The sequence below is a fragment of the Sciurus vulgaris genome (genome assembly GCF_902686455.1).
Source record: "Sciurus vulgaris genome assembly, chromosome: 10".
Taxonomy (NCBI): domain Eukaryota; kingdom Metazoa; phylum Chordata; class Mammalia; order Rodentia; family Sciuridae; genus Sciurus; species Sciurus vulgaris.
This window is the reverse complement of record NC_136470.1, coordinates 135,942,837-135,955,543: the sequence shown is the minus strand read 5'-3', so window position 1 is coordinate 135,955,543 and position 12,707 is coordinate 135,942,837. Positions and strand designations below refer to the sequence as shown.

Sequence of the window (12,707 nt, the reverse complement as noted above, 5' to 3'; positions counted from 1 at the left end):
AGAGAAAGCGATACTGAAATTTCTGATTTTAAGCCTGTCCAGACACACCCTGCTTGTTTAGACTGTAGAAATGGAAGGGCCAGGAAAAAGCAGAAGCAGGGCTTCCTTACTGGGCAAGCTTCCTTACTGTGGCTGCCCACGTAGCCACAGAGGTGCATGTTCACCCTCGGCCATGTCTGCTGCTGGCACCAAGGGAGACACCTGCAGGAGTGAGGCAGGAGGGGAGGCCAGGCATGAAGAAAGAACCACTATCCACGGCCCACTCTGACATCAAGCCCAGGTTACTTCAGATGGACCCTTTGGACAGTGGGCAGCAGACCAGTCCCAGTGGCCAGTGCTCGCACCTCGCCTAGCACGGGCTCCGCCTGGGTTTCACGTGGAGGAGTCTGGAATTCCGCATGTCCAGATTGCACCTGAATAATTCAGCTTCTACCTAGCAGAGGGGCTTAGCCTCCGTCTTAAAAAGAGACAGAAGCAGCGGGGCGTGGTGGCGTGTGTCTGTGATCCCAGCGGTGTGAGAGGCTGAGGCAGCAGGATCGTATGTTCAAAGCCAGCCTCAGCAAAAGCAAGGCACTAAGCAACTCAATGAGACCCTGTCTCTGAATAAAATACAAAATAGGGCTGGGGAGGTGGCTGAGTGGTCAAGTGCCCCTGAGTTCAGTCCCTGGTACCAAAAAAAAAAAAAAAAAAAAAAAAAAAATAAAAAAAATATAAAAAACAGAAGCTAATTCGAGAAGGGTAGAACTCATCCTACTATTTGGTCCATGAAATGGAGTCAGATAATTGGGTTTAGGACAGCTGCTCCTCCAAGGGGTCAGTCATCACGTAGCCCCCCGTTCTTCAGTGGATTAATGTGATTAATTGAACTCGTTGGACAGCAGACAAGGAGCAGCCAAGCCAGCTTGGGGTCTTGGGCACATGGGCCAGGATCCAGGGGGAGGACAGTGACTCGCGAGCTCATGGAAGCTTTCAAGGAGCGACTCCCCACAGGTGTGCAGGGTGCGGGGAACTGCAGGGCCCGGAAGCAGCTGCACCTGAACAGTTGTGGGATGGGTCAGGGAAGGAGGAGGAGGAGAGAAGGCTAAGGAAGGAGGAGATGGCAGGGAGGGAAGGAGGGGTGAGGCCACTGTGTGGAGTCATCCTGCCACCTGTGCCCTAGCAGGAAGGGGTGGCGTCTGGGACTCCAGCTTCTCTTCCACACCTCCACTGCTGACGCCCTTCCAGAAATCACAAATAAAGGGTCCTGGTTGATAAAGTGCAAAGCTCTGAGCTTCAGGACACAGAGGACAGTGGAGAGAGGATGTTGCTGGCGTCAGGCTACCAAGGTTCCTTTCGGTCTTAGAACAGCACGTCCGTTTCATTTACCCAACAGCAGGCCTTCAGCACGCATGGCGCTTCTGTCCCGGAACGGATAGAGGGTGACGTTGTGGACCTCTGAGCTGGGAGGGGCAGGCAGTGAAGAGGAGGTGATAATGTGCGATCACCACAGGCCACTGAGGAAGCAGGGTGGGTGCCCTGCCCTCCTGTCGGCGGAAAACCTGCATGGATGACCAGAAAGTTGGGAGGAGCTCAACCTGGATGTGTGGCATGTGATTCCCAGGGGAGGCCCCAAAGAGGGGTCAGGCAGCCCGCCCTGTCCACACAGTCAACCTCTGCAGAGGGAGAGCATCCAGGAAAACGTGTCTGTATGGAGCATGCATGAATGTCCTCTCGTCACAGTCCCTAAACAACACAGTGTCACTCTTGGCACAGTGTCTTCAGTCTAAGGACCGGGGTTGAAATATAGGGAGCAGGTTGTAGGGCCGCCTACAGATACTATGTGGAAGGTCTGTGGACCCTGCGACCTCTGCCCCGCAAGAGCGAGGGATGGCTGCAGTCACACGGTGGCTGCCTCTTGTGTGGGTTGCAAGGGCCCTTTCTGGTGGTGAGGAAGTATTGTGCCCTGGGGGAATGGGGCAGAGTTCTGTGAGGTCTTTGTATCCTCTGTGTTGCTAAGGCTGAGGACGGGCGGCCTTGCCAGTCCCTGAGCTGAGTCCCTCACATCCCTGTAGCACTATGCATACCTGAAGGGCAGGGCAGGTGTATGCATGCCTGAGCACCTGGCTGCAGAGAGAAGTAGGACCCGGAGTTGGAGTCCCATGCTTCTGCAGCCAGGAGCCAGCACCATGGATAGAGTCAGGTGGAAGGAGTGGAGAGGGGAGCCCAGTGTGGTAATCCCAGTGACTTGGAGGCTGAGGCAGGAGGATTGCAAGTTCAAAGCCAGCCTCAGCAACTTAGAGAGGCCCTAAATAACAGTGAGACCCTGACTCAAAATAAAAAATAAAAAGAGCTGGGGATGTGGCTCCCTGGTTATGCATCCCTGGGTTCAATCCCCAGTCCCAAAAAAAGAAGAGTGGAGGTGGGATTGTATGACCCTGTCCCTACCCTGGAAAGGAACAGGAACACCTTCAGGGATGAAAAATCAGCCTGAGTGACAGTATAGTATCCAGTTCAGTCAAGGATGAAACTACCTCGTGTGTTCACATTCGCAAAGACGACTAGCACCCTGGATGGCATGTTGTCTCAATTTGGCTGATAACTGTCCTCGAGTACTGTTGCCAGAAGTACCTGACACTAGTTTGTAATATGCTTTTTTTCCTTTTTTACAGGAAGAGCTGAAAAGATTGCAGAACCCTTTAGAACAAGGCCATGATGGGAAGTATTTGCTTGAAAAGTAAGTAAAGAAGTATTAAAGGGTGTTAAATCATTGGCTAAGTGGAATGCTTGCATGAAAAAACTCAGCCGGGTGTGGTGGTGCACATCTGTAAGCCCAGCAGTTTGGGAGGCTGAGGCAGGAAGGTCATAAGTTCGAGGTCAGCCTCAGCAACTTGGCGAGGCCCTAAGCAACTTTTTGAGACCCCATCTCACAATAAAAATGAAAAAGGGCTGGGGATGTGGCTCTGTGGTTAAGAGCCCCTGGTTTCTGGCTGGCTGAGGGGCTGTGTGCAAGCTCTGCAGATTAACAGGACAGCGGGGTGCTCGAATGTCCATGGTGTGCAATCCAGGGCTCGAGACAACCCTTCCCGTCTTTGGCTTCTACTCAGGGATATCATAGAAGGCAAAAAATGTGCAAGAAGTACAGGGCTAACCCCAAACTCGTAGAATAACAGCATGAGCATTCAAATTAACACTGCAAAATGACTCAAGACTGAGCAAAAGGAAAGAGAGAAAAGAAATCAAATAGAGACAAAAGTAGTGCCTTCCACTGAGGTCTTTAAACACTGTCCAGTTAGGCATGCGAGAGATGAATCCTGATTTCAAGTTATGGGTAAGTTCTGAGAGGGTTTATTTGAAATTAACATAGCTTGTGATTTTATAAGACTTCTAAAAAATATTAGCATAATATCACACTGATTGACAGGCATTGTTAGGATAAGGGAATTAAAAATAACTCCTGGTTATTAAGGATCCACGCTGTGCCCTGTGCTGTTAATGCCCATAGACTTTCCCTCAAATCCTGGTTGTGGCCTTCGACACAGGCATTACTGTTTCCATCTTACAGAGAGGAAGGAAGCTCAGAGAGGCTTCTGTTACTGGTCTCAGCACAACCAGCTAGAGATCGGTGAGGATGGGAGCCACCCAGGTTTGGACGCCTGCGGAGCCGTTGCAAGTCTGGCCCTGCCCCAGCGAGCTCAGCCGCAGTAGAGCCCAGGTGGGGTCCTGCTTGGCTTGGGCTCCGAATGTACAAAGGGCTTGACATCTCCAGAGGACAGAGCAGGGAAAGTCGTGTGGCAAGAGGACCTGTGAAGCCACTGCAGGGAACCAAGGAGGTGCCACCTGGAGGAGAGAAGCAGGAGGAATGTCTGGGAGCTGGATTGCGTCTTTGTCTCCAGGAAGTGGAGCCAAGACCAGCCAGTAGGAGACGGGGAGAAGCAGCCGTGGGCTCAGTAAAACAATGACCTTTACAGCTTCCATTGCCCCACAAGGGAAAGGATGTTGTTAAGAAGCAAACTGACTCCTCCCAGGAATGAAAACGGAAGCTTGGGGCTGGTTCCTCTTTCTGCCTTTCCCTAGCTCTGGGAGTCTGGCAAATGGCTTCACCACCTGAGCCCAGGACCCTCAGCTTGAAGGAGGAAAGAGTGTCAGTTCTCACATGTGGATGAGGACCCGGACCCCCGGGCGGTGGCCCAGGCACGATCCCTTTGGCATTCTGGATTAGCTGGGCAGGTGCCCTTAGAAGGGCAGCGTAGGCCCTTCCAGCAAATGAGCTGTCTGGGTTAGATCATTTATCCTCAGCATGGCAGGCAACGTGAACGACTTAGAAGAAAGCAGCTCAGCCATCAGGGAGCGGGCTCCAGAGATTCCTCAAATGATGGCGAATGGACTGCCTTAGGACCCAGCAGTCCTGCTGCTGGGTGCAGACCTGAGGACCTGGAGCCAGCAAGCACCTCCCTTTCACCACAGTCCTATCACAGCAACCAAGACACAGGGACAGCCCAGGTGTCCAAGAGCGTGTGGACAATGTGGTGCACACAACAGGATGTTCGTTGCTCAGTCACGAAAGAACCAAGTCCTGTGGTTCGCAGCAAAGCGGATGGAACTGGAGGACACTGCGTGGAGTGAAGTAAGCCAGGCCCAGAGAGGCAAGCGCCACACCACCTCACTCAAATGCAGAATCTGCAACCGTGCTCTCACAGGAATGGAGACCAACTGGTGTTTTCCAGAGGCTGGGGGAGTCAGGGAGGCCAGGAGAGTGGGGAGGCCAGAGACATGTGGATGCTGGGGCAGGTCAATGGGCACTACATTAGTCATGCAGGAACAGGAAGCCCTGGCCTGTTTGGCACAGTAGGGTGACTGCAGAGAACAATAATGAACTGTCCGTTTTGAAAAGCTGGAAGAAAGTGCCTTGAACATTTCCCCAGAAAGCAACCATGGGCGTCTGAGGAGAGTTGAGCTTGAGCTGGTCTAAGCATCATGCGGCGCCTATCAAACATGGCACTTCCCACTGCTATGCATCATTTTATGTTTTAATGTGTGAGTTAAAAATAAATCCAACTTACAAAACAAGGAAACGTCGCCGCCTCCCCATCTTTTTGCTTCTGTCACCACCATGTGAACACTGACCAGAGTCTCCGGTGGACCCTAGAGAGAAGCTTCTCCCAGGCGACCCTGCTGTAATGACAGGGGGCTGGTGGTCCTTCGCCCTGCTGCGCTTGGAGTCACCCAGGAGACTAAGCCCGCCCCAGGCAGGCCGGACCCGAATCCTGGAAGCCAGAGCCGGTTCCTCTTGAGAGCTTCCTGGTGACGCTAGGGAGGAGCGGGGCTGAGGACAGCGGGCAGCAATCTCCTCCTGTGGCTTCACCCTCAGAGGACCCAGGACGCCCTGGGACATTCAGCCCATTTATTGACTGAACCCGGCTCTGTCAGTCTTTCATGATTGATTTTATGTAGGAAATGAACTCCAGAAGAGTTTTGTTCCCTTGCTAATTGACTGCAAGTCTGTACTGAGCTGCTCACGCCCGGACCATGCACCTTGCTCTCTGCTCCCAGAGGAGGCGTGGGGATGGATGGGAGGTCGTGGCTCCGCCTCCTGCGCCCCTTCTTCCCTTGCTATCGCAGGCCTGGGCAAGCCCAGAGCCTCTGGGGGTTCCGTATGCTCCTTGTTCCCGTGTGACTGAGGAGCCCCAGGGATGTGAATTTTCACCCCTTGAGCACACTGACCAGGGGCAACCCTCCATTTCATGCTTGTCCAGGACACTCAGAAAACAAGCTGTGGCCATCTGCCAATAGCTGCACCCATCTCTGTGGATTTCTGGGGAGTTTTCTGGCCTGCTCTGGACAGGACTATGACCTTGAAAGCCATCAGATTTGATTGAAAAACCGGTGCCCTGAGTGAGCGAGTGGGGCATTTCATCACGGCCACAGCTGACACGAGCACCGTGCAAATCATCCCAGCCAGGCGTGCAGACCAGCAGTGGTGTCGAGCCCCGGATGGACAGCCCCGGGACATTCCACCTGTTCTGAATCCCAGTCAGTGCCTGGGAGAGCTCTGCTCCACCCTGTGGGAGGCCACGTGCCACGTGGAGAGCAGCACAGGGCTTGTGAATGTTCGGACACGTGCACACACATGCACACTCACATGCACACCAACTCCTGTGCACACACACACACCCAACAGAGCTTGGCAAGGGCCTAGGGACAGAGAAGAGCAGCTTCCTGTGAGGCTCCTTACAGCTGTTGTTCACGACGATCGTTCATGGACGTGAGATCATTTTTTTAACTGTTGAATGAGGCTGATCTCTGTGGGTGGGGTGTGATGGCAAGTCACATGTTTTGTTGATAGTTGATTAACAGTTGATTGGCAGTTAGTGATTAACTGTTGGAGGCTATTGATGGTGTAGACTAACACTGGCCATTTAAACCCATAGGCGTTGTCAGGTTGTTGAGGAAATATGACTTGGACCCCTGAATTAACAAAATTCTTGAGACAGGTTCTCCTTCAGGATCTGCCACCTTACTGCAGCTGCTGTATAGTGACAGGTCTCCTCGCATGCTCACCCGTGTCCCCACCCATTGCTAATGAGATGTTCAGTGGACGCTGCAGTGTCCCTGCTACAGGCTGCTGTCCCTGCAAGTTGCAGAATAGAGGGGAGACTTTGCTGCCCACCGCCCTCAATGGGGTCCCTCTGTCTCCCACCAGGCGTCTTACTGGTTTCAAGCTGTCTCCTCCTGCAGGGTGGGGTCCCGAGCTTGGGCTCTGCCTGGCAGCTTCGCATCGTATCCCCCATGCTCTGTGCCATTCCAGCACACGATGACATGGAGTGTAGAGGGGGTGAACGAGGAAGGGCTAAGAGGAGCCCTGGGTACCAATGAGAGCCAAGGCGTCTTCCTGGCCAGGCCAGGCTGAAGGAGCGCGGCCAGGCTATGCTCTCCTGGGTGCATGGCACCACCTAGTGGCCATGTGAGTGCCTCTGAGCCCCTATGTGTGTCCTGAGTGCCTGGCCACTCCTGCCTAAGAAGGAGATGCACCTGAGGTTTGTGGCGCTGCTCCAGGACATTCCCCGTCCTTTTCTTCGACGCCACCATGCTCCTGGTTCTCATGGCTGCCAGCTCCCGCAGACTTCCAGTGAGCTTTCTTCCTCTCTCCTGCTCCCTCCTGCTGCCAGCCACCGAGAACACGCGGTTCCTCCTGGTCCCTGCTCCAGCTCCTGTTTCCCAGTGGCAGGATGCTGGCGTTGGACCTCACAGTCCACCAGTGGCTTGTTGGGTCCACTTGGGTATCAGCACTATCCTTTAACAGCTGCAGACAGATGAGTCAAAGCACACGTCATGCGCTTGGTGCTGGCGTGTCCTAACACCTGTCCCACACACCCCTTGCCAGCAGCTATGCTCTGCTTGGGGCAGAGGACTTGGCCCTGGTCTGCCGTTAGTGGAATGAAACACATAAACCTGACATTGGCAACCTCCGGCCAGACTCTCAAGACCTGAGTTTCATTGTGTTTCTCCCGAATGGTGAGTGGAGCTTCGCTGGGCTTCAGGGTTCTCAGGTGATAGCAGGTGTAACTTGCGGAGTTAAGGATCATAAATGCACCACGTCTGTGATGGGGGATTGTACGCACGTGTGCCCCATGACGGTCGGCATGCCCAGGCTCATTTCCTCTCTACCACGGGCACCTCCACTTGTGTGAAATTGCTCTTTGCTTTTTAAAATCAGCCTTTGTGTTTCTGGCCTCTGCTTCTCTATTGCAAGTCTTCCCTACACACGTGACTTGTCACTCTCAGCCCACTGACTTCCCGCACGTCCTTCGAAACCCAGCCTAGCGCCACCTCTGCATGGGCAGAGCACCCAGTGAGACCTGCATCCCCCTGAGGCAGAGGCCACTGTCTGCAGATCATGCTGCCAGGCTCAGACAGTGCTGGGGAGCAGAGGGAGCCGGGCAGCAGACCCCTGGGCAGGAGCTCCCTGCAGCTGCTGGAAAGCTAGGATCTCATATGGCGACATTCTCCTCGTGTTTTGTCTGTCCCAGAATGGTCCCACGTTGGACTTCCTTTTTTGGCCTTGGCTGTGAGTGTGGAGCTGAGCAGTGGGGGTGGACAGCCATCTCCTCTGGATGCAGCCACTTCTCTGCCTCCCTCTCTCAGGACTCTGTTAGTAAAGTCAAGTCAACGGCCTTAAATCCTCATCAGCCTCATCAGCAGCTGCTGACTCAGCAGCACGGTTGCTGAGTGTTAGTGTCTGGGCCACAGGTGGGGATGGTTTCTGTTTCCAATTGCCAACTGGCCACGGGTCTGGAGAATAAGGTTGAAAAATATCCCTCAATCTGCGGCCCGTGGACTCAAGGGTCATGTCGGTTACTGCACAGTCCCCATGGGCAGGTAGTCCCGCAGTGCCTGCTGGGCAGCACAGTCCCCATGGGCAGGTAGTCCTGCAGTGCCTGCTGGGCAGCGTCCAGACCAATCCAGAGCGTGGGCAAGGATGCCCATGCTCCTCCACACCATGTGCCCCGGGCCTCCTCCCTGCCTGGCAGCTGTGCCGGCTCCCAATGCCCTTCCCCTTCAGGTTAGCACGTTCTCCAGTGTCCACCAGCTCTGCCTGCGGCTCCTCTCAGCCCCTGTCACCCCACCTGGGGCCACACACTCCTGTTTGTTTGAAACTTCCTTCCTTCTCATTTCTGTTCTGGCTCTTGTTCAATTATTTTTGGAGAAAAACCTCTTCTGTTTCTTTTTTCCTTTCTTTGGTACCAGGGGTTGAACTCAGGGGTGCTTAACCACTGAGCCACATCCCCAGCCCTTTTTATATTTTATTTAGAGACAGGGTCTCACTGAGTTGCTTAGGGCCTCTCTAAGTTGCTGAGGCTGGCTTTGAACTCACCATCCTCCTGCCTCAGCCTCCTGAGCTGCTGGGAATACAGGTGTGCACCATCACACCCAGCTATCTTGGGTTTCTTTTCACTTCCTATCTTTCTGTTTCCTATCCTCTCTTAATAAAGCCAAATGCGAGACCACTTCCCCCACTCTGCAGAATAAACGGTTCTATTAAGGTCGTATTCGCAGTGCCTTGATACTGATACAGCTGAAATAGTAAGATCCAGACTGAGATAGAATCGATTACAGAACAAAATGTCAGCATTTTAAAGCTACTTCTCAATGGAGAAGGGGCCTATCAGAATCTCCCGGAGGTGAATGCCACCTGGGGTGGCCTTCTGGGTTCCTTTCTGCCCTGGTTCTTCCTTGGGGCGCCTGTAAGGTTGCTGGCTGTGGGTGGGCGGTGTGTGCCATCTCTGCCTCTCTCTCACACTCAGTTCCACATCTAAGAGGTTACCTGACGCAGGAGAATTGACGCACGTCTGAGCTTGGCCAGAACTACTTGTCATTTGGGGGTGAAGAAAGAGGAATCTTTTAAAAAATACGTTACCCTTGGGGGTGCAACCTTGAAGAACAAGCCCTTGCCGAGTTGAGGAACTAGCGCAAAAATGACAGACACCTGGTATTCTGATGCACGAAGGCAAATGTGAGTGCCCAGTCCTGCAAGGCTGGGTCCACTTGGTCATCATCCTAGGCTTGCCCAGCATGGCTCACAGGGTGACCACGAACCCAGCCAGGCTCCTGAACCAGTCGGGGCCCTACTGGAAGGCTCTGAGTCACACTGTCCAGCAGAGGAAATCTGGCTATCAAATTGCTTTATAGAAGTGAGCGTCCTCACTGCAGGACCCTGGTCTGCAAGCACTGGCTGTCCGTGGCAGAACTTTCCTCATCAAGACAAGGGTCCTGCTAAACGGAAAGGTTCTGGGGGGAGGTTGCTGCATGAAAAGCTAGAGCGTCCAATTTGGGTGCTGGATCAAGCTGGGATCCTTGCCAGCTGCTCCGGCTCATCCTCCTCAACACATGGAGGTGGAGGGCAGGCACCAGCCACAGGAGCCAGCTCAGAGCCGGACGCTATGATTTATGTTTGCTGATTTGATGGCAGAGTCTCAGCTCAGTGAGGTGCAGATGAATAGGTTTCTCTCTTCTAATAACTCGACCCCATTTCCACTCACTGGAGGGGGGCAGGGGAGAGAAAACTTAATCTTGCCCAATAATGGAATTTGAGTCCCATTGGAGAATTTACTGCAGTTCAGTGACTTTTGTCTAATCTGGTTATTAAATTCTTAACTCCCATGGCGGGTGGAACAAGCCCGTTCCTGCAGCCATGTGGCCTGCCCTGCCGTCCCTCTCTCCTCCCTCCTCTGCTGGTGCTGACACCTGCCACAACACCGCCGAGCTGAAGACGGCTGCCCAGTTTCCTGGTGAGCAGTGGTCCACACCTAGGCTTCCAGGCAGGGTTGCCCTAAAGTGGCTGAGGCCTGGAGGAAGGGTCGCTGGGGCTGCCTCAAGTCCCCAGAGGCATAGCTGCACCCCTCACGGGCTTGCGCTCCTTGCTCTGCTGGGCTGTCTTCTGTGACCCCCAGGAGAGTCTTTGCAAGCCTGGGAGTCCTCAGTGGGGAGGGTACCCCTGCTCCCCCAGGGGAGCTCTCCAGGCCCACAGAACCTCAATGTGAAGCTGGCCCGGGTCTCAGGTTCCCCTGCAACACCACAGCTTTCTCCAAGGGCCTTTGACCTCTGCTGGTGGGACAAGATGGGTGTCTACCTTCTCCAGGCACAGAGAAAAGAGATGGTCACTGCACCATGGAATCTGCTCTCCTGAAACCACCCTGCCCCCCACTGACAGGCAAGCACATGGGTGTCCTGGCAGGACTTCTGCACAGCCCAGCCTCTGCCAGCCTGGGGGACAGTGGAAACCATGACACCAGGAGGCAGGGAGTCTCCTGGAAAAGACAAGGCAAGATGGGAACTATCAGGTGCAAGCAACCTCTGCTGGACACACACCTGCATGTGCGGGAACCAGGATGGGGGTAGGTGGAAGGAGAGCCTCAGTGGGTTCCTCATTTGCAGGTGACATGAAAGGGGCAGAATCTGGTGAGCTACCCTGAGCTGGGCCTTTGGGTACACCTGTGATTCCAGCAACTCAGGAGGCTGAGACAGGAGGACTGTAAGTTCTGGTCCTCCTAGAACTAGACTCAGCAACCTAGAAAGACCCTGTCACAAAGTAAAATAAAATGACTGGATGGAGTGCCAGCCTAGTATGCTCAAGGCCCTGGGTTCCATCCCTAGCACCCAAAGTGTACACCTGAGGGGCAGAGAATCTGAGGCCACAGGAAGGGGTGGCTCTGTGAGAGGTGTGTGAGTGTGCAGGGCTGTGACCTAGAGGCAGGGTCTGCAAGGGCTCAGTGCCCGCTCACGGACATGCGTGTTAAGAGGCAGTTCTGAGCGTTAGACCTGGAGGACCAAAGGCTGCCTGGAAAGGGTAAAAGCGATCGAGATGGCACAGTCACTGGGGAAAGGCCTTCTGGGCAGTGGAAGGCAGGGTCTCTGGAGACCAGGCGAAGGCGAGCGCCACAAGTCAGAAAGTTAGTGAGTGAAGACAGAATCAGCTAGAGCTACATGCAGCCTAGACCAAGGCCAGTGTGCGTTGGAGAGCCAGGGGCCAGCTGGGAGGGAGGACAGGCCAAAGAGCCAGAGTGAGCATGCAAGGGACTCCACCTGCACCGACAGCAGTCCCACGAGTCCCTGCACACTCTGCTAGCTGCAGCAAGGTCTCAGCAGGTCTTCCCAATACAAATGTCACTGGCAGTCTCAGTTGCTGAGCGCCATCTTTTCCCATGAGTTCTAGCAACCTTTTTAATGACCACTCAGTAACTATTTCAACTCTCCTGTTTTTTATTGATATATTTGATTTTGTGATGAAATGATATTTAAATTCTCTATGAAGGGCAAGACAGACACTTTGGAGAGGGAAGACTATCCCCAAAAGAATTTTGAAATTTTTCTCAATCAAACCTTATTAAATTGCACTTGATTGAGAACAATGACTACCTGCTTTAGCCAAAAGTTTAACTTAAAGAAGATGCAAGAGAAGGTGGATAGAGTGCAAACTTTGCAATTTGAGCCATGTAAGTTCAAATCCCAGCTCTGCTCCTTACCTACTGTGTGACCTTGAGAACGCTGGTGGCCTTTCTGGGCCTCGCTTGCACTCCTCTGTAAAATGAGAACAGTAACTGTGTCATATAGGATTATACTGAGCTTTCAATTAGAAAAACCCGGAAAAACATTAAGCCTCGGGGTCTTTTCCATCTAAATCTATCTTTTCCCAACACACTTCTCTGAACTTGGGTAACAAAATGCTGCCAGTAGGGACACTCAGGCATGTAGGGCATCCTGTCAGTGTATGTGATTTGCACATTACTTCAAAATACTTGGAAGTACTATACCTGTCCACTCTTAGGCCATTGTCGTCAACTCTCCAGGACTTCTTGTGGTCTTGGGGACCAAGGGTCTTGCACACATGACCCTTGACTTCTTGCATGTCTTGGGGAAGTTGTGGCTGAGCTCCTTCATTGGGGGAGCAACATGCTAGCAGTGTGGCTGGCACTGGCTTGAGGCCACTGCTGGTGAGAAGTCCCCAGCCACTTCCTCGTGAGCAGAAACCTGCTCCCAAGCTATTTGTGGGACAAGCGGCTGAAGAACAGTTTTGTTCATCAGCTCCCTCCAGGTCCCCTGACTTGCAGAGGGCGATGCTCGCCCCTGGACACGGCTTTGGGGCTGCACGGCCTCAGTGCCTGGCCTCCTCGGGTGCTCTTGTCTCCGAGGGCTCCACACCATCCGGCTGCCCTTCTCTTTCTCAGGCTCGT

The 12,707-nt window shown here is 53.5% G+C and overlaps 1 protein-coding gene across 2 annotated transcripts in view; it reads left to right on the top strand.

Moving 5' to 3' along the window:
- The window catches only part of LOC306638059 (schwannomin-interacting protein 1), a 595,209-nt gene that overhangs the window by 179,853 nt on the left and 402,649 nt on the right, over window positions 1-12,707 (top strand). For both annotated transcript variants that reach the window (XM_079101150.1, XM_079101152.1), the window contains one exon: window positions 2,649-2,713. In XM_079101150.1, coding sequence (XP_078957276.1) covers window positions 2,649-2,713 — 65 coding nt within the window. The remainder of the gene's footprint in view (window positions 1-2,648; window positions 2,714-12,707) is intronic.